Source organism: Rattus norvegicus, chromosome 18 (genome assembly GCF_021556685.1).
Source record: "Rattus norvegicus strain SHRSP/BbbUtx chromosome 18, alternate assembly SHRSP_T2T, whole genome shotgun sequence".
Classification (NCBI taxonomy): Eukaryota; Metazoa; Chordata; class Mammalia; order Rodentia; family Muridae; genus Rattus; species Rattus norvegicus.
Genome location: NC_141551.1, coordinates 55,975,774 through 56,001,778, shown reverse-complemented (window position 1 = coordinate 56,001,778; position 26,005 = coordinate 55,975,774). Strand labels below are relative to the sequence as shown.

The window sequence follows — 26,005 nt, the reverse complement described above, 5'->3', positions numbered from 1 at the left end:
CTGCTTCCCTAGCTTGGGACAGACCACCAAAAGCTATCAAACTTAGCACTGTGGTTGCCTCCTCAGATCAGTTTTTTTTTTTCCTAGCTAGTGTTAGGGCTTCTGACCTCTTTGTAAAGAGTCTCCTGCCCCACCCTACCCGGCTTTCTGTGTTCCTTTGGTTAGTTCAATTCTGTGAAGCCCTAAGTGCTTTGCTTGTCAGCTTTCTGTTACCACCACACCCAAGATAATCAACGTATAAAAAGAAAAGAATTATTTTTGGCTGTAGTTCTGGAGTTCTACCACACGGTCAGTTCTCCAAGACAAGGCATGTGACAGTGTGGTGGGATCCAAGCTGCTCACTTTCTGGCAGGTGGGAGACATTTTGTTAGCATTCCTTCTAGTGCAGTTACCTGGCAACAGCCAGTTATGCCTGGCTTTCTATAAAAAGGGCTGTTCCCCCACTCCTTGCTCTCTTACTCTCTAACTCTCTAACTCTCTTACTCTCTGCCCCTTCTTTCTCTGACTCCCCCCCATGCCTCCCACCCCCACAAATGTTCCTGGCCAGCCCTTTCTTTCAACCCCCTTTCCCCTCTTTCCCCTCCCTTCTCACCTTTCCTCCCCATGCCCTAAATAAACTCTATTCCATACTACATCTGTCCTATGGTTGGTACCTCAGTACCTCAGGGGGAAGGGGTGCCTCAGCATGGGCCCAAAGAGGCAAACCCTTCCACCTCACCATACCACACTCTACCAAACACATCCTGCCTGGTTTCCTTCCTCCCTCCCTCTTTCTCTCTCTCTCTCTCTCTCTCTTTCTTTCTTTCTTTCTTTCTTTCTTTCCTTCCTTCCTTCCTTCCTTCCTTCCTTCCTTCCTTCTTTCTTTCTTTCTTATAAAACACAACACATTTTAAGAAAGGGAGGAGAGAAGGGGTCTGGGTACTTTGTCCCCTCAGGGACACTCTTTGAACAATCAGAAGACCTCTCACTGGGTCCCACCTCTTAAAGTTTCCACCCCTTCTCCGTAGCTCCTGGGCATTTAGGTTCAACAACAGTGCTAGATCAACACCACAAAGAAGGCGTCAGTGTTGTGTCATACTCCTCCTGCAAGTGGAATTGATGCCGAAAGAGCAAAAGCTGTCTTATTTATCGATGTGTCTAATCCTACTCCTTGGTCTCTAGTATTCGTCACAGTGCCACCATTAGTTATCCAGTTAGGTTGACTGGCTGACTGTATCTGTTTCATACTTGGACCGGAGAAATAGGTCAGTTTATTAACTGTGCTGGTTGATGTAAAAATGTAAAAGTCATTACTTTGGTTCGTCATCTGTCTTAGTTGGCTTTATAGTGATATAACAGACTATTTAAGGCTGCTCTGTGTCACTGTTTGAGAATGTGACACTGGCTTCTGACAAGGGCCTCATGGTGACACACAGCTCATGGTAAAGGAGAAAAGGAGATGTGTGTACCAACATGCTAATAAGCAGGTGGTGTATGGCCTTGCTATGTAATAGTCTGGTTTCATGGTAATGGACCCACTCTGCGAGACTGGCCTAATCACTCCATCACGGGTCATGGTGTCCCATGACCTCATTTATAACCTGCCACCCGTGCTGTTCCACTGTTCCTGCCTGGAGAGGCAGACGAGGTCTGAGCTGCGGCACCATCTTATCACTCTTGTGAATGGAGTAGAAGTTCTTTGCAAGGCTGGGATGCGAACAGAGTTTAGCTGAAGGAGGGGAGGGTGTTTCCTTAGGTTAATGGTCCTTCACGGACAGGGATTTCCAATCATGATAAGAATTAATATTTGTAGAGCGCTTACTCTGTGAGAGCAGTGTTATGTGCTGTGTGCGATTATCTCAGATAATTCTCTTAATCCCAAGGCAGATAGATTACTTTCCCCCCATGTATGGTTTTGTTTTCAGCTGAGTAAACAAGAGATGAGGAAGTTGAATTAGCTCACTTAAGGTTGCTTAGCCAGAAAGTGCTGGGCCCACATTTCAACACGAGCTGCCTGGCCTCACAGTCTGGGTGTTTAGCACCCCTCTGCAGTGTAAGAGTGGAGCAAAGGGTCCTCTGTTCCCTTTGGTTTTTAAAAGTACACCCTGAACTTGGAAGAGTTCCCACAGCTTCAACTAAACAAATCTTTCAGCTTTGTTGAGTTCAAAGTGTTTACTCAGTGTCTACTGAGTAGAGGGGATGTTCTGTGTCAGAGAAGCTATGCTAGGCCAGAGCTGAAACCCAGGCAAGTTCTGTGCTCTTCTCCTCCTAGTGCCTTGTCTGTGCTCACTGACTCTCCCCGTTCTTCCTGTGCCTTTGGAAGAATCTCTCGCTCTAAGCAAGATTCTCTTGTCTCTCCTCGCTTCTCTGTTGTTCTTATTCTCAGTGAAGAATAAGTAACCGTAGTAGATTTGTATTTGGGCCCTACGCCAAAGGGCTGTGCCCAGTATGGGACTGCAAACCCCAGGGGTTCTGATCAGCATTTCTCTTGGTTTGCTTGTGGTATATGCATATTTGATCCTAGGAAGCCGACTTCCTTCCTGTGTGTGACATTGCTAGGGGTCTGTGCCTAAGGCAGCTTGCCTCAGCCAACTTCCAGATTCTTTTGCACAGCTGAAACGTGAGGCCAAGAAACTCGATGGACATGCCTGCATCTACAGGGAACATCAGGAAAAAAATATTGTAAGGGTCAGAATTCTAGGAAGTCTGCTGTGTGTGCAACAGTTTGTCTTAGTCACTGCTCTGTTGCTGTGAAGCGACATAATGACCAAGGCCACTTATAAAAGAAAGCGTTCAACTGGGGCCTTGCTTACAGTTTCAGAGAGTAAGTTGACGATGATGGTGGAGAGTGTGAGGCAGGCAGGCAGGCGGGCAGTGTGCCTGAGCAGTAGCTGAGAGCTTACAACTTATCTGCAAGATGATGGAGGCAGCTAGAACGAGACTGGGTCTGGCACAGGCTTTTGGAACCTCTAAGGCCACCTCCAGTGACTAACCTCCTACACAAAGATCACACCTTCTAATTCTTCCTCAACAGCCCACCAACCGGGAATCAGATATTCAAATATATCAGGGAGCGTCCTCATTCCGACCGCCACAGTCTCTCCTAAAAATGGCCGCACGCACGATTAGCCGGAGATGGCAGCCACGCACACCTTTAATGCCAGTCCTGGGAAGTCAGAGACAGTTGTATCTCTGTGAGTTTGAGGCCAGCCAAGTCTTAAGAGCTAGTTCGAGGACAGCCAGGGCTGTGTAAAGAAGGGCTACATTAAACAAAAGGAGGCTGCACAATCAAGAACAGATCAGTGCCAATATCAATGGACTTGCTATGTGGTAGGGAGGAAAGTTTGAGGGGTCCCACCTCTAGGCCGAGAACTACAGGCAACTCTTGACCATCGGAGAATTTGCCTCTCCTGGTCCATTATTACTTGTCCAAGGCACAGTGGTCAGCCTTGAAATCAACAACAACAAAAAGACTCAGTAGGTTGCATATATGTATATTTGTGTGTGTTTGTGTGTGTATATATATATATATATATACACATACATATGTATATGGTACATACATATATGTATGTAACAATAATAATTAAAGATATAGCAATGATAAAGGAAAAAGTCTATTAACTTGAAAGTGGGGGGCATGGGAGGGATCAAGGGGGTGTAGCTGGAATGGGCTCTATGGTAGAAAACAAGGGGGAAAGTAATGCAATTCTATCTTAGTTAAGCATGTTTAAAATAACCAAAACCAAACAAAAACAAAGAGAACTGTGCAGGTCGTGGTGTCATGCACCCTTAATCCGAGCACTCAGGAGGCAGAGAGGCTGGTGGATCTCCGAGTTTGAGGCCAGCTTGATAAAACAAAGTAATTTGGCTGCCTTTCCTTGTTTATCTCACGTTGTTCAACCACCATAGTCTCCAGCAGCCTCTGCTCTTGAGGCTCCCCAGCTCCCATCTTAAAAAAGATGGCAGAGGGCCAGGTAACGCACACCGATAATCTCAGCACGCTGGAGCCTGAGGCGGGCAGGTCAGCCTGGTCTACGGCGTGAGTTCCAGGACAGCCAGGGCTACACAGAGAAACCCTGTCCCCCAAAAAACCAAAACCAAATACCAAAAACACAAGGATGAGACAGACGAGAGAGCGAGAGAGCGAGAGAGAGAACAGAGGAATTCGAGAGAGAGAGAACAGAGGAATTCGAGAGAGAGAGAACAGAGGAATTCGAGAGAGAGAGAACAGAGGAATTCGAGAGAGAGAGAACAGAGGAATTCAAAACACACTACAGGAAACTGAGAGGCCAGAGATGTCTCAGTTCCTGTTAACTTGTGTGTGATGACTGGGGCAAGTCATTTCCTTCATTTCTAAATTGTCTACATTCATTTTTAATGACTTATTTACTTTTATGTGCACCAGAGCTTTGATTGCATGTATGTGTGCGTGAGGGTCTTGGATTCCCCTGGAGCTGGAGTAGGTGCTGGGAATTGAACTCCGGTTCCGTGGAAGAGCAGCCAGTGCTCTTAAAACTGAGCCATCTTTCCAGCTCCTATGCCCCTCCCCTTCCATTTTTTTTGAGACAGTGTCTCTGTGTAGTCCTGGCTATCCTGGAACTCACGGTGTAGACCACACTGGCCTTGAATTCAGAGTTCTGTGTACATCTGCCCACTGAATGCTAGAATTAAAGGCCTGCGATCATACCTGGTATTTTTTGTTTTTTGTTTTTGTTGTTGTTGTTTTTGAGACTGTACTTTGCTGTTGTAGCCCAGGCTGGCTTGGACTTTTGGTAATCTTTCTGCTTCTGCTCCTGAGCGCTGGGATTATAGCATGAACCACCGGGGTTGGCACCCTTCATTTCCTTGGCCATCCCTTTGTGAAATGGATGGTAGGTTGCATGTTTTACACTGTATGCTTTCTAAAGTCTGCACCCATATCTAGAACCCATTCATTTCATCTCCAGAGAACAATCAGGAGAATATGGTCATTACCATATTGTTTTCTATTGATCTATAACAGATTATCACAAACTCGGTGTTGGGAAGTAACAAGCTTATTATTATCTCAGCTTCAATAATAGGTCAGGACTCCAAGCTGTCTTAGGTGGCCTTGTGCTGTAGAAATTCTTACCGCAGAGTAATCCTGAATCTTCTTTCACTCTTTCTACTCTCTCTGTGCTCCTTCCCGAGCTTAGGTATAGGGATGCCCTGTAGACCAGTGGAGGATGGGGACACCAGTCACCTAGTCTCTTCCTTTCAGCCAGCCGTGGATCTCTGACATACTCTCACTTAAGCACACAGAAAGCAGCTTCTTGATGAGGGTGTGAGTCAGACTTATCTCTGTGGATAAGGATTCGTGTTTAGAATGCAGGCATACATTACATTGGTTTAGGAAAAGGGCAGAGCTGTTGGTCAGGGGAACGCAGTGGACTCCGAAACAAGATCGGCTATGGCCATTGGCCTGGATTGCCTCCCAGAACTTGAAGATAAGACCCTGTTACTGATGACACCACATGCTTTGGACGCAGGACTTGGAGGGACTGATCTGTAATTGACCTGGAAGTCTTTCCTGAGGACCAGCTCTCATAGGACCTAAAGGTGCTATGCGAGCTGTCAAGAGAGGAAAGCAGTTAGTGATCCTACTAAGCAGTTAGTAAATTCCATGAACCGTAACAATGACCGGCATGGCACACTATTCCCAAGGGGAGGACTCAGCAGTCAAGCGTTCTTGATGCTCTTTAAGAGGACCCAAGTTTTGCTCCCAGAACCTCCAAGACCTGGTACTCTCTTCTGGCTGCTGCGGGCACCTGGCATGCACGTGGCACTCATACATACGCATAAAATTAGGTGACTCTTAAAAAGAGATTCTCCCAGAGATGCAGTAGTGGCCCTTCTATCTTGGGGGTAATCAACGGTTTCTATTTGGATTTAACCACTCAATAGGGAGGAATTCATGCCTGGTACTGTAAACGTAGCCAGCTGTCCATGGCTGGAGAGGAGAGCTGTCATCGACTCTAGAGGAGCGCCTCCTCCTGCCTGTTTTCCTAAGCCTTCTTTTTAAAGGGCTCCCTATTATTTGGCCCACCAGGATATCTTATTAACCCCTGAGTCCTCACGAGCCTTACTTGAATGAGAATGAATAACTTCCTAGGTTTACCTATTCATTGTCTTCATTAACTTTATTTGCATCTGGGACTAAAGCCAAAGGGCTGAAATCATCACAAGGACAGAATCACACACATCAGTGATGCTGATGGAACCTTAGGTCACATTGCTGCATAATTGGGATACTATTAGCAGATAGAATTCCTGGAGATCAACTTAGGATTCTCCATGGGATGATTACCTTGTAACAACATCTTATTTATAGCCATATATATTGTGTTTTCTTGTATTCTAATGCAATTATTCAGTTATTTCCCCTCTCCCTCTTCCTGCCTTTCCCCCTTCCTTCTTCCCTTTTCCTTCCAGTCTCCTCCCCTTTCTTTTGTGCTCAGGTTGGAATCTAGGATCCATGCATGGTGTTCGAGCTAATATCTTATAGAAGGTCATTGACCTAAGACATCCGCGTTCATCATTAGTTAAAAATTCCTCTTTTTTTTTCATCTTTATTAACTTGGGTATTTCTTATTTACATTTCAATTGTTATTCCCTTTCCCAGTTTCCGGGCCAACATCCCCCTAACCCCTCCCCCTCCCCTTCTATACAGGTGTTCCCCTCCCCATCCTCCCCCCATTACTGCCCTCCCCCCAACAATCATGTTCACTGGGGGTCCAGTCTTGGCAGGACCAAGGGCTTCCCCTTCCACTGGTGCTCTTACTAGGCTATTCATTGCTACCTATGAGGTCAGAGTCCAGGGTCAGTCCATGTATAGTCTTTAGGTAGTGGCTTAGCCCCTGGAAGCTCTGGTTGCTTGGCATTGTTGTTCATATGGGGTCTCAAGCCCCTTCAAACTCTTTCAGTCCTTTCTCTGATTCCTTCAACGGGGAGGTCCCGTTCTCAGTTCAGTAAAATTCCTCTGTTTTATCATTGGTTGAGAGAGCTATGTTGCCCTATTCTATGAATGTATCCTTATGGGATTTGCCATCCTGATTTTTGACTGGAAGTCTGGAAGTCCTTGATTTTCTAACACTGTTTGGGAAAGTGAAAAATGAGGTTCTACCACCCCCTCCACCCCAATATACTTTTACTATTTTCTTAATGGCCACTCTGAGGATGACATTTATCTTTGATTAAGCCATGTCTAACACTGTTTTTTTTTTTTTTTTTTCCTTTCCGAGACAGGGTCAGAAAAAATCAAAGTGCATTATCACTGCTGAATATTTTATTTCTGTATGTTTGTCTGGAAATATCCTGCCTCACCATAATTCTTAGGAGTCCTCTTTCCATCTGTTTAAAGACTCATTCTGATTTTTAAGTGTTGTTTTGGTGACAAAGTTGGCAGCCAGTCAGTTGTTCCTCATTTGAAGAAAACTTTTTGAACAATGTCGTCGGGTTCTTTAAAATGCTCCTCGGTTCACTTATCTTCGTGGGATCTATAGTTGGCTGAGTTTACAGTTCCAGACATGGATTCCTTCCTATTGAGTGGATCTTAAGTCCAATTAGACACTGTTGGTTACCCCCAAGATAAAAGTGCCACTGTCACATCACTGGGGGTTTCCCATAGAAATCTAACTCTAGTTTGAAGGGATCTAATGTCCTCTTCTGACCTCCACGGACACCAGGCACAAACACGGTGCACAGACACACGTACAGGAAGAACACTGAAGCGTGTTTTTAAATGCTGTCTCTGAGATAACTCAATTGCCACTGTGACTCTTTTACCTCCAAGAAGCATGGAGAAGTGAGGTTTCCCTTCAGACTTCTCAAACATATGATCATAAAACTTGTACTTATGTAATAAATTGTATTTGTTTAAAAAAATACGATGGCAAGTTTATATAGTGTTTGTATTTGCTTAGGGAATGCAAACATTAAGTTTTAACTAGCCTTGGCCCATACATTAACAAAAGCTTCACAAAATCCTACACTGGATAGATTCGTTTCCTGCGGTGGAAACCAGAGAAGTTAACCAGGCAGGGATCTTAAAGCTCAGAAGTCTGAAGAAGAACTTTGCTAAGACACCTAAAGGTTTTCCTGTTAGCCTTTCTCTGGTCCTTCCACAGAGGGACCTATGGCCTTTTACAAGGTAACTGTACACTTGTGGGAAAGGAAACAATCTGGGGTCTATTGGATTAACAGTGATTCCAGGAGACCTCAGGAGCATTGTGGCCTTCAAGTTAAAGTAGGGTCTTATGGAGGTCAGGTGATTAATGGAGTTTTGACTGATGTCTGACTCAGAGTAGGTCCAGTGGGTCCCTAGACTATTCCTGCGGTTGCTTCCTTGGTTCCAGAGTGTGCAATAGGATAAATAGACTTAGAAGTTAGCAGAGTCCCCACATTGGTCCCCACTCCTGTCCTCTGCAGTGTGACCCACTGTACGAGCTGGCCTAGGTCAGTTCTAGCGCGCTCTCCCCAGTGCAGCATGGATTCTTACTGTTTTGGCCAAAAGCCTTCTCTAAGAGATGAACAACCTTGAACTATCAAGAGTTCCAGTTCTGATGAGCAAACAGCTTCTTCTAAACACTAGAAAGGCAGGGGAAAATCAGCTCAGAGGCATTAAAACTGAACAAAATAAGGAGTTACCAGGAGACCATCTGGGAAAGAACAGAGATCAAAGGAGGTGAGCTTGGCATTAGGGGTCACATTTTCCCTCATGGAAAGTGGAGACCGAGAAGTGCTTCTGGCAGGGTGGGAGGGAAAGCGAGCAGGGAGCCAGAGCCCAGCCAAGGCTGCCTAGACAGACAGAGTGCCAGGCCTTGAAACTGGAACTGGAGCCCTTGGGGCTAGGAGTGAGCTGGACGTCCAGCAGGCCTCTCAGAAATTGTGGCCTCTGTGAATTAGCATGGTTCCTAAAATCAAATTCCTGTTAATCTGGATTTCAGGTACCTCCAGGTAACTGCCTCAAACAAATGCATCTTCTTGGGGGCAAGAGCATCAATGTCCAGCATAAAACCAAAACATCCAGAAAGGCAAAAGAGAGGGTACAGCAAGAACAAAACTACCAACACAACAGAAAATAACCAGCTGTCTGAGACATGGCACCATGCCTGTAAGCCAGCGCTTGGGAGACAAAGGCAGGTATTCAAGACTGCTTTTGCCTGCCTGCACTCCAGGCGGGCTTGGGCCCTTAAACACACTAACAATATTCACTACTTTTTTTTTTTTTAATTCAAGATTGTTAAGTTTGCCAGGGAATGTGAAAGAGAAAGAGTATACCAGATTTTCTTATAGAACCAAATCAAAATGCTGGAACCGCATTGTTAGGAGTGAAAATCCAATATACAGGCTTAGCAGCACACTGAACATAGGCGCAGAGGTGACTGAAAGGTTGAACATGCACCTAAACCAGTTCAGGCTAGGTCAGCCCTACATGTATTGGGAATATGTTTAAATGCAATAAGTGCAAATTGTCCAAATTCGATGGTTGCTAAAGAAAAAAGAAACTTATTCCACTGTCCATTGTGTGTGTAGCTCGATGCAGGTTGGGGTCCCAGGTTGAAAACAGGTTACTAGGTGCATTGTTGGCGGGGTTCCTGTGCACAGGAAGTGGGGGCAGGGGTCTGAGGCTACCAGGTGCGTTATCAGAAGAGGGGTGTTGTGCAGAGTAGTAAACAGCACTGTTCCCCGGCTTGCCTGTTCCCGGGCTTGCCTGGTTTCTGAAACATTGTATCCTAGGCTGACTTTGCATTTCCAATCCTCCAGCTTCTGTCTTTGGAGCACTGGCATCGCAGGTGTGTGCCGCTCTGCCTGGCGGGCAGTGGGTTAATGGCATTTCCTGAGTGCGCAGCTCTGGAATGCATGCTGAAGTTTATCGTTTGTTCATGAGGTAAATCAAGTTTGCTAGTTCAAAATGACAGCAGCTGAGACTGAGTGCTGTTTACTGCGTGTAGTCATAGGAACTTCATATTTTTATCAATTGTAGGATTAAATTTGTGACGTAAATGGTTTGGACCAAGTTCCAACGAGAACCATTAATCAGAAATTACAAGCTGTTTGTCTGTGAAGTAGGTGATAAGGAAATTGATCTATTGCTATTCATTAGATGTGCCAAAATACACATTTTCTGCAGTCATAAGGAACCAGTTACTAACCCAGATGTAAGGTGAGGTCAGACAGAAGCCAGCCCCAGAGACTGAGGGCCTGCCACTTTTCTTCAAGTTTTTCTAGCATACAGTTAAGGACGCTGAATGTTATCTGTTTAGTTCTTTTCCAGGGGACAAGCATATTTTTTTTTAAAGATTTATTATGTATATGAGTACATTGTAGCTATATCTTCAGACACCAGAAGAGGGCATCAGATCCCATTACAGATGGTTGTCAGCCACCATGTGGTTGCTGGGAGTTGAACTCAGGACCTCTGGAAGAGCAGTCAGTGCTCTTAACCACTGAGCACCCTCCAGCCCCTGGGGGCAAGCATTTTCCTTCATTGTATTGATAGTCTGTTACATGGGGAGAAAAGGCCTGCTGAAGGACTCCAGACTCAAGGACAGAGAAGACTGAAATGTACACCTGACCCCTGCCCATGTGGTGCCTGACCGTTCTCCCACAGTGGCTCAGGAAGTGACAGAGTTTTTATTAGGAGGGAAAAACTTTAATTTTAGATCCTGTAAATTTTGTGTTTTGTTTTAGTGCTCCTTTTAATTTATACTGTGCCAGTGAAGGGAATGGGAACCTCTGGTCTCAAAGCTATTTGATTCATCCCTGCGGTGGAGGAACAGGAACTCAAGTTACGGATCCTTTTTTCTGTCTTCCTGAAGCATTTTCTCTGATGTTTCCACACTCCAGTTTTCTTTTTGTTCTGTTTCTTTGTTTTTGTTTTGAGACAGTGTTTCATGCAATCGGGGCTGGCTTTTAACTCATTTGTTACAGAGCAGGATGACCCGGAACTTCTGACCCTCCCACCTCCCCAGGTCCTTAGTCTTTGGTTCCAGGCTGTCTCCTCCCTGTGCCCAGTTTATTCAGTGCTGGGATCAAATAGGTCTTTGTTCCCGTAAGATAAGCACTTCGGCTGAGCTTTGTCCGCAGCCCACACTTTGAGTTTTAAAAACAGTTTCATTTGTGCTGGGGAGATGGTTCATTGGTTAAGGCGCTTGCCACCAAAGGATGAGGGTCTGGGTTCAGATCCCTAGTACCCAGGTAAAAGACGTTGGGTGTAGCATTGCATGCCTTTAATCCCAGAGCCAGGAGATGGATAGAGGAGGAGCCCGGAGCTTGCTGGCTGGACAATCTAGTCAAAATTGTGAGCTCCAGTTTTAGTGAGAGAACTTGTTTCAAAATAGTAATGTGGGGACAGATAGAGGAGGGCGATAGGACATGGCCTCTTAACTCTACATGCACAAGTGGCAGCTTGTGCACACTGTGTGTGTGTCATATGCTTGCATATACACAAAAGTTGTGATTTCATTTACACCAGCGCAGTACTGGTGTGGTCTCAGATTCAGGTTATTAAACAATGCTTATTTACGGGTCTTGCTCACTTTTGTAGGCACAGGGGCATGGTTAAAGTATTTGTTTGACGGAGCATACAGTACCAGGCATGGATTCTCCGCCATGGAGTGGGCTTTAATGCTTGCTTCAGAAGGGGTAGACAGGAAAGCACGGAAGAAGTGTTCTCTGTGAAACAGGACCTGGCTGCAGCTTTCAGATTCCACGATTTTCTATTGTGGATGAGCCCCGAAAGCCTGCTTTACTGTAAGTGGCAGGTTTTGCTTATGAAAAATCAGTCAGGGCAGTTGTATTTCTGGCATTTGAAGTTCCAGAGACTGTCTGATGTGAACGGGCTTACTGGAAGACTTATGTGCGGGGTTCCTCTGGCCTAAGGCAGGCATTGTTGATGCAATCAGGAGACCACAGAATGATTTCTTCCGCCCCCATGAGTCTGGAGCATGTACGTCTCCTGTGACTCAGGCTTCTGTGTCTTCCTCTCTACCGCTGAGTCAAGTACCCTGTGCCTTTCCCTTCTCACCAGGCCCCAGCCTGACAGTCCTGGTGCTGGGCCCTTTGCCAGAGGCTGCCCCATCATCAGATCTGAGCTACAGTGCACCCAGGCACCAGTTCTCAAATCCTAGTGCTGAAAAGGTCTGAGATTCTGCCTGGAGCCTGTTGAGTCCAGGGCCTCCCAAACCTGGCCGTGTATTCAGATCTACTGGGTGACAGGACCAGCTGTCTCCTAGCCACTCTTGACTCAGTAAGTCAGGGTTAAGGCCTAGAAAGCAGTGTTTTTGTTGTTGTAGCCCAAGGTCATCCTTACTGTCCGTAGTGTGCATATCACTTGACAACTCCTGATCTAGTCTCATGCCTTAATTTTATTTAAAAATCACGAGTGTACTTATCCTTTACCGACCAGAAAGAATTTCCCCTCCAATTCTATTTTTCCTCTCTTCAGTCAAGATAAAGAGATTACAATACACGCTCACGGTCAGAAAATTCAAATGGCCTAACAGCACATAGAAACGAAAAACAAAGGCATCTTGTGTTGCTGGTGAACTCTACCAAAAGGTGACCATTGCTAACCCTCCCTTTGGATGGACTACTCTCCCAGATATTCTCCACGGCCTCGTGCTTACTTTCCTAACCACTCAGTTTACAAAACCTAAACGACAAAGCGCTCAGATACATAAAATAAAAATGTAAATCTTAGACAATATTTTGGAGTTTGCCAATGTCTGATTTCCTCCCTCTCTTTCCTTATCTATACCCCCACCTCCTTCTCCCTCTTCCTTTTTCTCCCACCTCCTCTCAGATAATGCTCTGTGTAATTTAGGCTGGCCTCGAACTTGGGTTACTCTTGTGTCAGTCTCACTTTCTTTTTCTTTTATCTTTTCTCTTATGGGATATTTTCTTTATTTACATTTCCAATGTTATCCCCTTTCATGGTTTCCCCTCCAGAAGCCCCCTGTCCCATCTCCCACCCCCTGCCTCCATGAAGGTGCTCCCCCACCTACCCACCCACCACCCACCCACTCACTCACTCACTCACTCACCCTCTCCCTCCCTCCTCCCTGCCCTGGCATTTCCCTACACTGGGGCATTGAGCCTTCACAGGAAACAAGGGCCTATCCTCCCATTGATGCCCTATCAGCCCATCTTCTGCTACATATGTGGCAGGAGCCATGAGTCATTTCATGTGTACTCTTTGGTTGGTGGTTTAGTCCCTGGGAGCTTTGAGGGGTCTGGTTGGTTGACATTGTGTTCTTCTTATGGGGTTGCAAACCCCCTCAGTTACCTCAGTCCTTTCTCTAACTCCTCCATTGGGGACCCCATTCTCAGTACCATGGTTGGCTGTGAGCATCTGCCTCTGTATTTGTCAGGCTCTGGCACAGCCTCTCAGGAGACAGCTATATCAGGCTCCTGTCAGCAAGCACTTCTTGGCATCTCTTAATAGTGACTGGGGTTGGTGACTGCATATGGGATGGATCCCTGGGTGTGGCAGTCTCTGGATGGCCTTTCCTTCAGTCTCTGCTCCATACTTTGTCCCAGAATTTCCTCCTGTGCCCCCTTTTAAGAAGGACTGAAGCCTCCACAGTTTTGTCTTCCTTCTTCTTGAGCTTCATGTGGTCTGTAAATTGTGTCTTGCGTATTCTGAGGTTTTTGCCTAATATTATTCACTTATGAGTGAGTACATATCATGTGTGTTCTTTTGTGATTGGGTTACCTCACTCAGGGTGATATTTTCTTTCTTTTTTATTGGATATTTTTTCCATCTTCATTAAATTGGGTATTCTTTGTTTACATTTCAGATATTTATTTATGGATTTGAACTCAGGACCTCGGGAAGAGCTGTCAGTGCTCTTAACCACTGAGCCATCTCTCCAGCCCCACTTTGTTTACATTTCAGTTGTTATTCTCTTTCCCAGTTTCCATGCCAACATCCCCCTAACCCCTCCCCTTCACATTCTATATGGGTGTTCCCCTCCTAATCCCCCCCCCGTTACCACCCTCCTCCGAAGAACCCTGTTCACTGGGGGTCCAGACTTGGCAGGACCAAGGGCTTCCCCTTCCACTGGTGCTCTTACTAGGTTATTCATTGCTACCTATGCAGTTGGAGCCCAGGGTCGGTCCATGTATAGTCTTTGGGTAGTGGCTTAGTCCCTGGAAGCTCTGGTTGCTTGGCATTGTTGTTCATATGGGGTCTCGAGTCCCTTCAAGCTTTTCCAGTCCTTTCTCTAATTCCTTCAACAGGGGTCCCATTCTCAGTTCAGTGGTTTGCTGCTGGCATTCGCCTATGTATTTGCTGTCTTCTGGCTATGTCTCTCAGGTGAGATCTACATCCAGTTCCTGTCAGCCTGCACTTCTTTGCTTCATCCATCTTATCTAGTTTGGTGGCTGTATATGTATGGGCCACATGTGGGGCAGGCTCTGAATGGGTGATCCTTCTGTGTCTGTTTTAAGCTTTGCCTCTCTCTTCCCTGCCAAGGGTATTCTTGTTCCCCTTCTAAAGAAGGAGTGAAGCATTCGCATTTTGGTCATCCACCTTGAGTTTTATGTGTTCTGTGCATCTAGGGTAATTCAAACATTTGGGCTAATAGCCACTTATCAATGAGTGCATACCATGTGTGTTCTTCTGTGATTGGGTTACCTCACTCAGGATGATATTTTCCAGTTCCATCCATTTGCCTATGAATTTCATAAAGTCATTGTTTTTGATAGCTGAGTAATATTCCATTGTGTAGATGTACCACATTTTCTGTATCCATTCCTCTGTTGAAGGGCATCTGGGTTCTTTCCAGCTTCTGGCTATTATAAATAAGGCTGCTATGAACATAGTGGAGCACGTGTCTTTGTTATATGTTGGAGCATCTTTTGGGTATATGCCCAAGAGAGGTGTAGCTGGGTCCTCAGGTAGTTCAATGTCCAATTTTCTGAGGAACCTCCAGACTGATTTCCAGAATGGTTTTACCAGTCTGCAATCCTACCAACAATGGAGGAGTGTTCCTCTTTCTCCACATCCTTACCAGCATCTGTTGTCGCCAGAGGTTTTTTTGTTTTTTTGTTTTTTTGTTTTTTTGTTTTTTTTAAGGTTTATTTATTATATATAAGTACACTGTAGCTGTCTTCAGATACACCAGAAGAGGTCATCGGATCCCTTTACAGATGGTTGTGAGCCACCATGTGGTTGCTGGGAATTGAACTCAGGACCTCTGGAAGAGCAGTCGGAGCTCTTAACCGCTGAGCCATCTCTCCAGCCCGTCGCCAGAGTTTTTGAACTTAGTCATTCTGACTGGTATGAGGAGGAATCTCAGGGTTGTTTTGATTTGCATTTCCCTTATGACTAAAGATGTTGAACATTTCTTTAGGTGCTTCTCAGTCATTCGGCATTCCTCAGCTGTGAATTCTTTGTTTAGCTCTGAACCCCTTTTTTTAATAGGGTTATTTGTCTCCCTGCAGTCTAACTTCGTGAGATCTTTGCATATTTTGCATATGTTCTTTGCATATATCCCTGATAGAGGGATATAAGCCCTCTATCAGTTGTAGGATTGGTAAAGATCTTTTCCCAGTCTGTTGGTTGCCGTTTTGTCCTAACAACAGTGTCCTTTGCCTTACAGAAACTTTGTAGTTTTATGAGATCCCATTTGTCGATTCTTGATCTTAGAGCATAAGCCATTGGTGTTTTGTTCAGGAAATTTTTTCCAGTGCCCATGTGTTCCAGATGCTTCCCTAGTTTTTCTTCTATTAGTTTGAATGTATCTGGTTTGATGTGGAGGTCCTTGATCCACTTGGACTTAAGCTTTGTACAGGGTGATAAGGATGGATCGATCTGCATTCTTCTACATGCTGACCTCCAGTTGAACCAGCACCACTTGCTGAAAATGCTATCTTTTTTCCATTTGATGGTTTTGGCTCCTTTGTGAAAAATCAAGTGCCCATAGGTGTGTGGGTTCATTTCTGGGTCTTCAATTCTATTCCACTGGTCTGTCTGCCTGTCTCTGTACCAATACCATACAGTTTTTATCACTATTGCTCTGAAATACTGCTTGAGTTCAGGGATAGTGATTTCCTTGGAAGTCCTTTTATTGTTGAGGATAGTTTTAGCTATCCTGGGTTTTCTGTTATTCCAGATGAATTTGCAGATTTTTCTGTCTAACTCTATGAAGAATTGGATTGGAATTTTGATGGGGTTTGCATTGAATCTGTAGATTGCTTTTGGTAAAATGGCCATTTTCACTATATTAATTCTGCCAATCCATGAGCATGGGAGAGCTTTCCATCTTCTGAGATCTTCAATTTTTTTCTTTAGAGGCTTGAAGTTCTTATCATACAAATCTTTTACTTGCTTGGTTAAAGTCACACCGAGGTACTTTATATTATTTGGGTCTATTATGAAGGGTGTCGTTTCCCTGATTTCTTTCTCGGCTTGTTTCTCTTTTGTGTAGAGGAAAGCTACTGATTTATTTGATTTAATTTTATACCCAGCCACTTTTCTGAAGGTGTTTATCAGCTTTAGTAGTTCTCTGGTGGAACTTTTGGGATCACTAAAATATACTATCATATCATCTGCAAATATTGATATTTTGACTACTTCTTTTCCGATCTGTATCCCCTTGACCTCCTTTTGTTGTCTGATTGCTCTGGCTAGGACTTCGAGAACTATATTGAATAAGTAGGGAGAGAGTGGGCAGCCTTGTCTAGTCTCTGATTTTAGTGGGATTGCTTCAAGTTTCTCTCCATTTAGTTTAATGCTAGCAACTGGTTTGCTGTATATGGCTTTTACTATGTTTAGCTATGGGCCTTGAATTCCTGTTCTTTCCAGGACTTTTATCATGAAGGGGTGTTGAATTTTGTCAAATGCTTTCTCAGAATCTAATGAAATGATCATGTGGTTTTTATCTTTCAGTTTGTTTATATAATGGATTACCTTGATGTTTTTCTGTACATTAAACCATCCCTGCATGCCTGGGATGAAGCCTACTTGATCATGATGGATGATTGTTTTGATGTGCTCTTGGATTTGGTTTGCAAGAATTTTATTGAGTATTTTTACGTCAATATTCATAAGGGAAATTGGTCTGGTTCTCTTTCTTTGTTGGGTCTTTGTGTGGTTTAGGTATAAGAGTAATTGTGGCTTCATAGAAGGAATTTGGTAGTGCTCCGTCTGAGAGAATGTAACATTGTCTTTCCGAGCCTTGGTTAACCCACTTAGTGCAATATCTTAAGGTTTCACATATATTCCTACACATACCATAATTCTGTTTTTTTAAATAGAACATTGAATGCAGCTCCAATGTGTATATGGGCTATGTGCAATGAGTAACTATTTATCAGATGATGGACGTTTAGGCTGGTTCTATTTCCTTTATATTGCGAGTGACACAGCAACAAACATGGATGATGTGTCATCTACATGGCTTTGATTTCCATCGTAAAAGTGGGAACAACTGAAGATAAAGGCCAAGAAACAAAACGTGAACAGTTATTGGAATCCCTGTTCATCGGGTTGGTGGTTGGTGTGAGGGAAGAACGAGTTAATAGACATAAAGTGCTCTGCATGAGAGACAGGAGAGGTGGCTCTGAGGTTAAGAGCACTTGCTGCTCTTGCAGAGGGACACAGCACACAGGTCAGGCGGCTCATAACCAATTATAACTCGAGCTGCAGGGGACCTCACAGTCCCTTTTGGTGTCTGCAGACACAGTCATATATGAGCACAGGTGTGTGCACACGAGTGCACACGTAATAAAAATAAATATTAAAAAAGTGTTTTGCATATGCTTGGTCGCAGGACTCCTCAGCAAATGATGCTGTTATCATCACTATGGATCCCAGCAAGTCTTGATTCCCAGGAGGGAGGCAGGGAGAGGGCACACAAAACTGACTTTCCTTTCCTGTCTATTCCAGGGCCAACATGGATGCTATCAGCCAATCCCCTGTGGATGTCCTACTGCCCAAGCATATCCTGGATATCTGGGCCATTGTCCTCATCATCCTGGCTACCGTCGTCATCATGACCTCCTTGTTCCTGTGCCCGGCCACGGCAGTCATCATCTATCGAATGCGGACTCATCCAGTTCTCAACGGGGCCGTCTGAGACCCTTGCCAGCGGGATGGCGAGTGTTAAGGGCAGGGGTCTCCCCACTAGCCCGTTCTCAGAAAGACAGTGGGGAGACCCGGGAGCTGGATTCGTGCTTTAGTTTTCATTCTGCTGTTGGCCAACAGTGTAGACCCAAGAAGGGACCTAACTCTGTGAGTCCCAAGCTCCTTAGCTTTCAGCTATGGGTCATGACCCCTGCCTTCCTACCTCACAGGGTTGTGAGAACCACGTGACAGTGGAGGTAAAAGCTATTTGAGAGCAGTGAAGCCACTCAGACGTTGTGTGAGGAGAAGCTCTGCAGAACCAAAGACCCCTGAAGCTGCTGACGGGACAGGAGGTGACGGAGACTGGGAAAGAGGAACTTCAGCCCGTGTCCCGTTGGCCATCTTCAGCAAATCAGACTTTTTTTTTTTTAAAGTGACATTCCTTCCATTTTTCTCAGTTTGGGAGAAAGCTAGTATGGCAGGGGAGAGAGATAAGCATAAGTTCAGAAACGTCTCCGCTAATTCCTGCTCCTGAATGAGAGCTTTACTATTGTGTACCAGTGTCGAAAAGTTGGCAAGAAGGACTGCTTTGTGCACGGAGCCCCCCATCTCTGTTAGCGCTGACTCTCGGCCATGTTGGGGATTCAGGGCGGCTGAGTTTTCTGCTCAGCCTTTCAGCTCCTTGATGTACCCGAAGTAGAGGATTTCCTTGTTGCAGTTAGCTTCAATCTTTTGTTATTCATCTTCTGTGGCACTGGAGATGGAACTTTGACCTCCTTCATGCTGGGAAAGGCATCTACCACTGAGCTACAGCCCCAGCCCTTCTGACTCCCACAGCTGTCTGAAGTACTTATTATTTTAAGAGATTTCCCAGGACTTTTGGACCTGACTTAAAACAACGATGGTTATTTTAGATGCTATGAGTTATATTTATATAGAGATATTCCTAGACTATTAAAGCTTACCCTTTGATACGGGAGTCAGGGTCATCTAGGGATTTATTGTTATGTCAGAAGATAGCATAGATATTGGGGTATATCATGCCAAATGAGGCTTACTTTGATCTTCACTGATATATGAATCTAGTTTCCAATAAATGTCTCACTGAGCGTGTGTGAAACTTTTCTTTGAAAAACACCTACTGAACTTTGAACTTAGATAAAAGGATTCAACTCAGCCGTGTTGCTTTGTTTTGTTTTGTTTTGTTTTGTTTTCAGTTCTGGTACCCTCCATTCAGGGCTTTGTTCATGCTAGGCAACCGCTATACCACAGGGCCCTTCCCTCAGACTACAGTTAGCTTCTTTAGCAGGATTTTGTGTTTGGAGTGAGGGCTTGGGAGATACGAAATATGGCTTACGTGCTGCCGTCGTTGACGGGATCAGCCTAGACAGTGACGTACTATGTCTAGAGTCTGGAGGATGCTCAGTAGGAGTGTAAGCAGCAGAGAAGGAAGAGGTGGGAGCAAGGAGATTGCAAGGCTCCTTCAGTATGAGGGGAGGGTTCAGTCACACGGGCTAAAGACTGAGCAGGCTATCAGGAAGCCAAAGCTGAGAGATCATCATCCTAGGGATAGCACTGTTGGAAAGAGGCAAACGTTACAGGAGGGGTTCTGGGGAGACTGCCGTAAAGAATGCATCTTGGTCTGTTTGGGGTGTCTGTTGGGTTCTATAATACCACTGTCACCAAGGTACCTGACCCAAGGAGGAGAGGTTTCTTTTGGCTCAGAGTTTCATCATCAGGGAAAGCACAGAGGCATTGGTTCCAGACTTTGTAGAGGGACCATGAGGGATAGCTGCTCTCATGGCTTCCATGAGGAAGAGGACAGGAGGGCTGGAACCAGGCACAGGGTACAGAGTAGTTCTAACACACTAATATACTGTGTGCTCTTTCTTTTCCTGAGTCAGAGCCACCGATCTGTTCTCTGCCAGTGTATGCTTGTCTTCTGCAGAATGCTAAGTAAATGAAACCTGGAGTGTGTCAGTGTGCCTTTGAGGATGGCTCCTTTGAGAGCATATGCTTTCGAATGGTCTCTTATTCTGGGTATACACAGGCTTGTGCCACATCCTGCTCATCTATCAATGGACGAGCATTTGAATTATTTTCAAATCCTTCTTCATTAAGTAACGATGACCATTACATGTGCAGAGGGTTTAACATAGTGGTTGGTGTTATTATACGTGTGTGGTGCGTGCATGTGTGTGTGCTTGCCCTTGTTTGAACATTCAGGGGGCAGAAAAGGACTTGGCGTCATTGTACCCTGTCATTCTCCATCTTATTGCCTGAGACAATATCTCTCACTGATCTGCTTTCTACTTTACACAGGCTGGCTGGCCGTCCATCGGTCACTTTCCTCCAACTCCCATCACAGGGTTATAGGCACACACTTGAGGTTTGAACTCAGGTCCTCATGCTTGCACAGGATGCTCTTACCCACTGGTCTGTCTCTCCAGCTCTTTGTATAGAGTTTTATATGAATACAACATTTCATTTTCCTTTAACTTTTTTTTACATATTTTTTGTGCATGTATGTATGCATGTATGCACATATGCATGTATGTGTCTGGACATTATACACATAGGCAAAGGGGAGAGGACAACCTGCTGGAATGGGTTCACTCCTTACCATGAGGCTCGCAGAGATACAACTCAGATCATTGAGTTTGGCTGCAAGTGCCTCTGCTGTCTGAGCCACCCCACTAGCCCCAAGGAATGCTGCTTAATGTGGAAATGACGAGACTGACCAGCTGAGTCCTGAGGGGAGCAGTCCCAGCTGCACGAGGCAAGGTTATACTTGCTAAGTGTCTTAAATCACATTTGGAATGCTTCCCCATCCTAGTAGCTGTGGACTTTTGAGTTCCCTTTAATGTTGACCGTCTTGTCAAGTGCTCATCTGACACTGGCGTTTCTTGTTGCTAATATGTCTATTGAAGTTTTAGCCCCCTTTATAAAATTGAGTTGCTTGCTTTCTTACTATTGAGTTTTAAGAAGTCTTTATATGTTGTCCAGGAGGTCTGATTCTTAATTTGCAAATATTTTTCTCCAAGTCAGGAGCATATCTTTTTCATTTTATCAACTTTTTAAAAAAAGGAATTGCTTATTTTATGTATATGAGTACCTTGTAGATATCTTCAGACACACCACAAGAGGGCATCAGATCTCATTACAGATGGTTGTGAGCCACCATGTGGTTCCTGGGAATCGAACTCAGGACCTCTGGAAGAGCAGTCAGTGCTCTTAATCATTGAGCCATCTCTCGAGTCCCCCAACTTTTTTTTTTTAAAGCAAATTTTGTAAGGTCTATTAATTTTCTTTTTCTCTGTGAGACGTTCTGATTGCCTCTTTTTTGTTTGTTTGTTTGTTTTTTTATTTTTTTGTATTTTTACGTCTGAATGGCAGTTTTGAATGGTGTTCTGGAGGTTTTGGTTATGATACCCCTATGGAGAGCATTAATTTCTTTCTGACCTGGTGAGTTAGCCATCGAGCAACATTGTTATTTCTCTAGCCGCGGGTACGCTCGTTGAAGGGGATTCAAACTTGCTCCATCTAGTGGACAGCATATGCCTGTGCGGCTAGAGGTCTTCACCACGTTTCAAATGCGTACATCCTGTTTATGGAAATTGTTGGCTCATCTTAACTCGTGGCTGAGCCCCACTGTCCTTAGATGACTTTTTGGAATTGCTTCCTTCAGCTCCCTTTTTCATAGCTGGATCCCAAACACCTTCTTTCGCCCAGTTTCCCCTTGGTTAAGCATCCCAACTTAGTTACCAGGCACTGGGGACACAGAGGGATGCAGAGAGGGAAAACCCGGGATACTCCAATACTTGACACTGCTTGCTCCCATGGCTTAGGTGTCATGGGTTGGGTCAGAGAAATAAAAGCTACTTTCTCAGTCTGACCCAGAGGCACTTCCTGTCCTGGTTTTTGGAGCAAAATAAAGGGTTTCTGATAGAACATTGCCAGCAAACCTCAGGAATTCAGGCCTTCTTTGATTGAGTTCAGAGTGATAACAGACTGGAAGAAAGAAAAACATTCTTAATACCCAGACTGGTAACAGACTGGAGAAATATCAGAAAGAAACTTATTAAACAGCAGTGCACTACTGTCTCTCTTCTCTAATTCACTGTTAGTCTCCCTTTTACACTTGAGAAATTTACTCTTTGGTAATTTAACACAGGAATATGATGTATTTAAATACTACCTACCCTCTCCAACTCCTGCTTCCTCCTATCCCTTCCAAATCTATGTCTTCTCTTTTGCTGTTAAGATCTATTTTTATTAATATTAAAATTGCGTGTGTGTGTGTGTGTGTGTGGTGTGTGTGTGTATGTGTGTGGTGTGTGTGTGTGTGGTGTGTGTGTGTGGTGTGTGGTGTGTGTGGCGTGTGTGTGTATGTGTATGGTGTGTGGTGTGTGTGTATGTGTATGGTGTGTGGTGTGTGTGTATGTGTGTGGTGTGTGTGAGTGTGGTGTGTGTGGTGTGTGTGTGTGTGGTGTGTGGTGTGTGTGGCGTGTGTGTGTATGTGTGTGGTGTGTGGTGTGTGTGTGTATGTGTGTGGTGTGTGTGTGTGGTGTGTGGTGTGTGTGGTGTGTGTGTATATGTGTGTGGTGTGTATGTGTGGTGTGTGGTGTGTGTGGTGTGTGTGTGTATGTGTGTGTGGTATGTGTGGTGTGTGTGTGTGTATGTGTTGTGTGTGGTGTGTGTATTGTGTGTGGTGTGTGGTGTGTGTGTGTATGTGTTGTGTGTTGTGTGTGTATTGTGTGTGGTGTGTGTTGTGTGTGTGTATGTGTGTGGTGTGTGTTGTGTGTGTTGTGTGTGTGTGTTGTGTGTTGTGTGTGTATTGTGTGTGTGTGTGGTGTGTTGTGTGTGTATTGTGTGTGTGTTGTGTGTTGTGTGTGTATTGTGTGTGTGTGTTGTGTGTGTATTGTGTGTGTTGTGTGTGTGTGTGTGTGTGTGTGTGTGTGTATGTGTGTGTGTGGTGTGCCTTGGAAAGGGTAGAGACTTTAGAAACCCCTGGAAGTATAGGTAAGTTGTGAACTGCCCAGTTTTGGTGCTGGGACCTGGACTCAGGGCCTCTGGAAAGAAGTGTGTGCTCTTAATTGTTGAGGCATCTTTCCAGACCTTTAAAAGATGATTTGTTTTTATTATTTTACAGTTGTCTTTGTCTCTGTGTAAGTATGGGCATGTGAGTACAGGCCTTTTTTCTTTTCTTCTTTATTTCTATTATAATTTAATTACTACATTTCTCTTTCCTCCTTCCAAACCTTCCCATATACCTCTTCTCACTCACCTTCAAATTTAAGACCTCTTCTTTCATTGTTATTGCACGTGCGCGCGCGCACACACACACACACACACACACACACACACACACACTCCTAAACCTAACCTGTTCCATCTGTTTAATGTTACTTGCATGTATGTTTTCAGGGCTGACCATTTGGCACCGGACAAACAATAGTTCTCAGTTTCCCTCATTTTGCCTATAGTTCTTTAGATTGAGTCCTCACAGGCTTTTCCCTGACCAGTTTGGTGTGTTCATTGGTCATCCTTTCTTAGCTCGTGTATGGGCGGTCATGTTGGTGAGACAATAGCCCACTAGGACACACTAGTGCTGCCCATTGACCCTGGGTGAAGACATTCATTGGAACATGGGCAACCACCATGGCCCATCCCACTGAAGAAAACTCACTCTCCCTTCCTCAGCATCCAGTGCCTGCCTGTGGCTCCTCATGTATGGGTGTGGGTACATGAGCCCTTTCCCTGTCTGTGCTGGAGCGCTGACTGGCTTGCTTGTGAGCTCACGAGCGCTATGTCCAGAAGTTTCTGTTTCACAGCTGTCCTGAGGTCTGGGTCTTACAACTTTTCTTCCGCTGTTGAAGTCTTCCCGGAACCTGTGGGTGGAGGGGGTATGGTACAGATGTCCTGTTTAGGGGTGGACACTCCACTGGTTCAGTTCTTTAGAGGCCTCAGTCAGCTACTCTGCGTGTCCTTCAGGGCTTTTGCTTATGCTCAGTGGGTGGGACAGTGTAAGTATTCATAACTCATATTCTTGTTAGAAGAACACTGCTGCTTTAATGTTTCAAGTTTCTTGGAACATTTAAAATGTTCAAGTTTATAGGATCTAGTATGTCTTGGACAATAATGCTGCATCAGTAGACGTGGGCGTGTAAGTGACCCTCAGTCTGTGGATATCTTTGTCACTGGGATGTTTTTCTTAGATACTGGAAGACAGCTACTCTATAACTTTTTACTGGCAGATTCAGGCCATTTCCATTTAGGACCACCATTGAGAGAGATTTGCTGAATTCTGTAATTTTGGTCATTTTTTTCTGGTTGGTTAGATGGTTCACTCCACCCTGCCCTACTGTTCGCTGATACACTGTGCTGCACACCCCCATCCTCCCCATTCATCTCCAACAGGAACACATCTCCTCCTCCCACACAGTTATGCCAACTGGGGATCAACTATGCCTCCCTTTTTACCCAAAGGCTATTGGCTACCAGCCTGAGGGGAGAAAGGTTAGAGGTAGAGAAGTGGGGTTCAGACAGCTGTGAGTATGGACAGAGTGACTAGAGACTGCTACAGTGAGACAAGTCTATTTTATTGTTTCAGGGGTAGGTTACATAAGAGCTTTCCCTCTTCCCTTCCCTTCCCTTCCCTTCCCTCCCCTCCCCTCCCCTTCCCTCCCCTCCCCTTCCCTTCCCTCCTTCCTTCCTTCCTTCCTTCCTTCCTTCCTTCCTTCCTTCCTTCTGAAAGACCCCCAGACTTGGGGAGACTCTCGCTCCAGTCACGGGTTGAGGTACCCCCAGGAAACACGAGAAGCCAGTCTTGATGTAATCAACAAGAGGCAGTTTTATTTACGAGATCTCGGGCTGACACGTATCTCACACAGGAGATTGAGTCAAGCCCCGAGCCTCTCTAGGCAGGAGCTTATATAGGGAAAACCAGGGGTTTCGTGTGAATACACATAATTGGCTAATACAAAGGGTGCACAGTTACTTTTGGCACGGAGTTACATCAACAAAGCATACATGTAATCTAGCATCTCAGCAATGTGGGCAGGGCAACTCATCTCACTGCAGCAGGGGGATGACCCATCCTCAGGGAGTGAAGGAAGGGGAGGGGGTGGCTCCAGATGGCCAGTGTCCTTGGGAGTTGATAGTCGGGCCAGTGAGCCCTATCTCAAATTCTCTCAGGCATGTCTGGACTTTGTTCATGACTAACTTTTAGAAATTTTAACCCTTCACTTCCTTTCTTCCTAAAGATTTATTTATTTATTATATATAAGTACACTGTAGCTGTCTTCAGACACACCAGAAGAGGGCATCAGATCTCATTACAGATGGCTGTGGTTGCTGGGATTTGAACCAGGACCTCTGGAAGAGGTTCTTAACCACTGAGCCAGCCCCCCTCTTTCTTTCTTTCTTTCTTTCTTTCTTTCTTTCTTTCTTTCTTTCTTTCTCTCTTTCTTTCTTTCCTTCCTCCCTCCCTCCCTCCCTCCCTCCCTTCCTTCCTTCTTTAGGGTACTGGTGGAAAGGGCTGATTGGTCATTGCATTAAGTGAGCAGGAAGGGCTGATTGACTGTAGTATAGTCCCTAATTATCATGATGGGTAGGAAGCTAGAATGGGATGTGTGCTGCATTATGAAGCCTTGCAGAGAGCTCTGATTAAGGTCACATTTCAGACAAGGCCAGTCAAGGCCAGCCACCTGTGTTCAGGGATATTCTCCAGGTGGAGGCAGAGACTGGGAAACCCTGATAAGAAAGGGAGTCCTCCATTTTGCTCCCAGCTCAGAGAGCCGTCCTATAACGGGAGACTGCTAATATTAATAGCAGGGTTCTCCAACAATCAATTATTCAAACATATGAGCCTTTGGGGGTATTGACCTTCAAACCACCACAGTCACAATGTTCACATAAGCAGCAAAC

General features: G+C 45.0%; 1 protein-coding gene across 8 annotated transcripts in view; it reads left to right on the top strand.

Annotated features, from left to right (window-relative positions):
• The window catches only part of Smim3 (small integral membrane protein 3), a 52,563-nt gene extending 33,311 nt beyond the window's left edge, over positions 1–19,252 (top strand). For 5 of the 8 annotated variants that reach the window (XM_087592258.1, XM_087592259.1, XM_087592256.1 and 2 more), the window contains exon 2: positions 17,900–19,185. In XM_087592258.1, coding sequence (XP_087448384.1) covers positions 17,907–18,089 — 183 coding nt within the window. In that variant the 5' untranslated portion in view covers positions 17,900–17,906 and the 3' untranslated portion in view covers positions 18,090–19,185. 8 annotated transcript variants of the gene reach the window in all.
• The last annotated feature ends 6,753 nt before the right edge of the window (positions 19,253–26,005 follow it).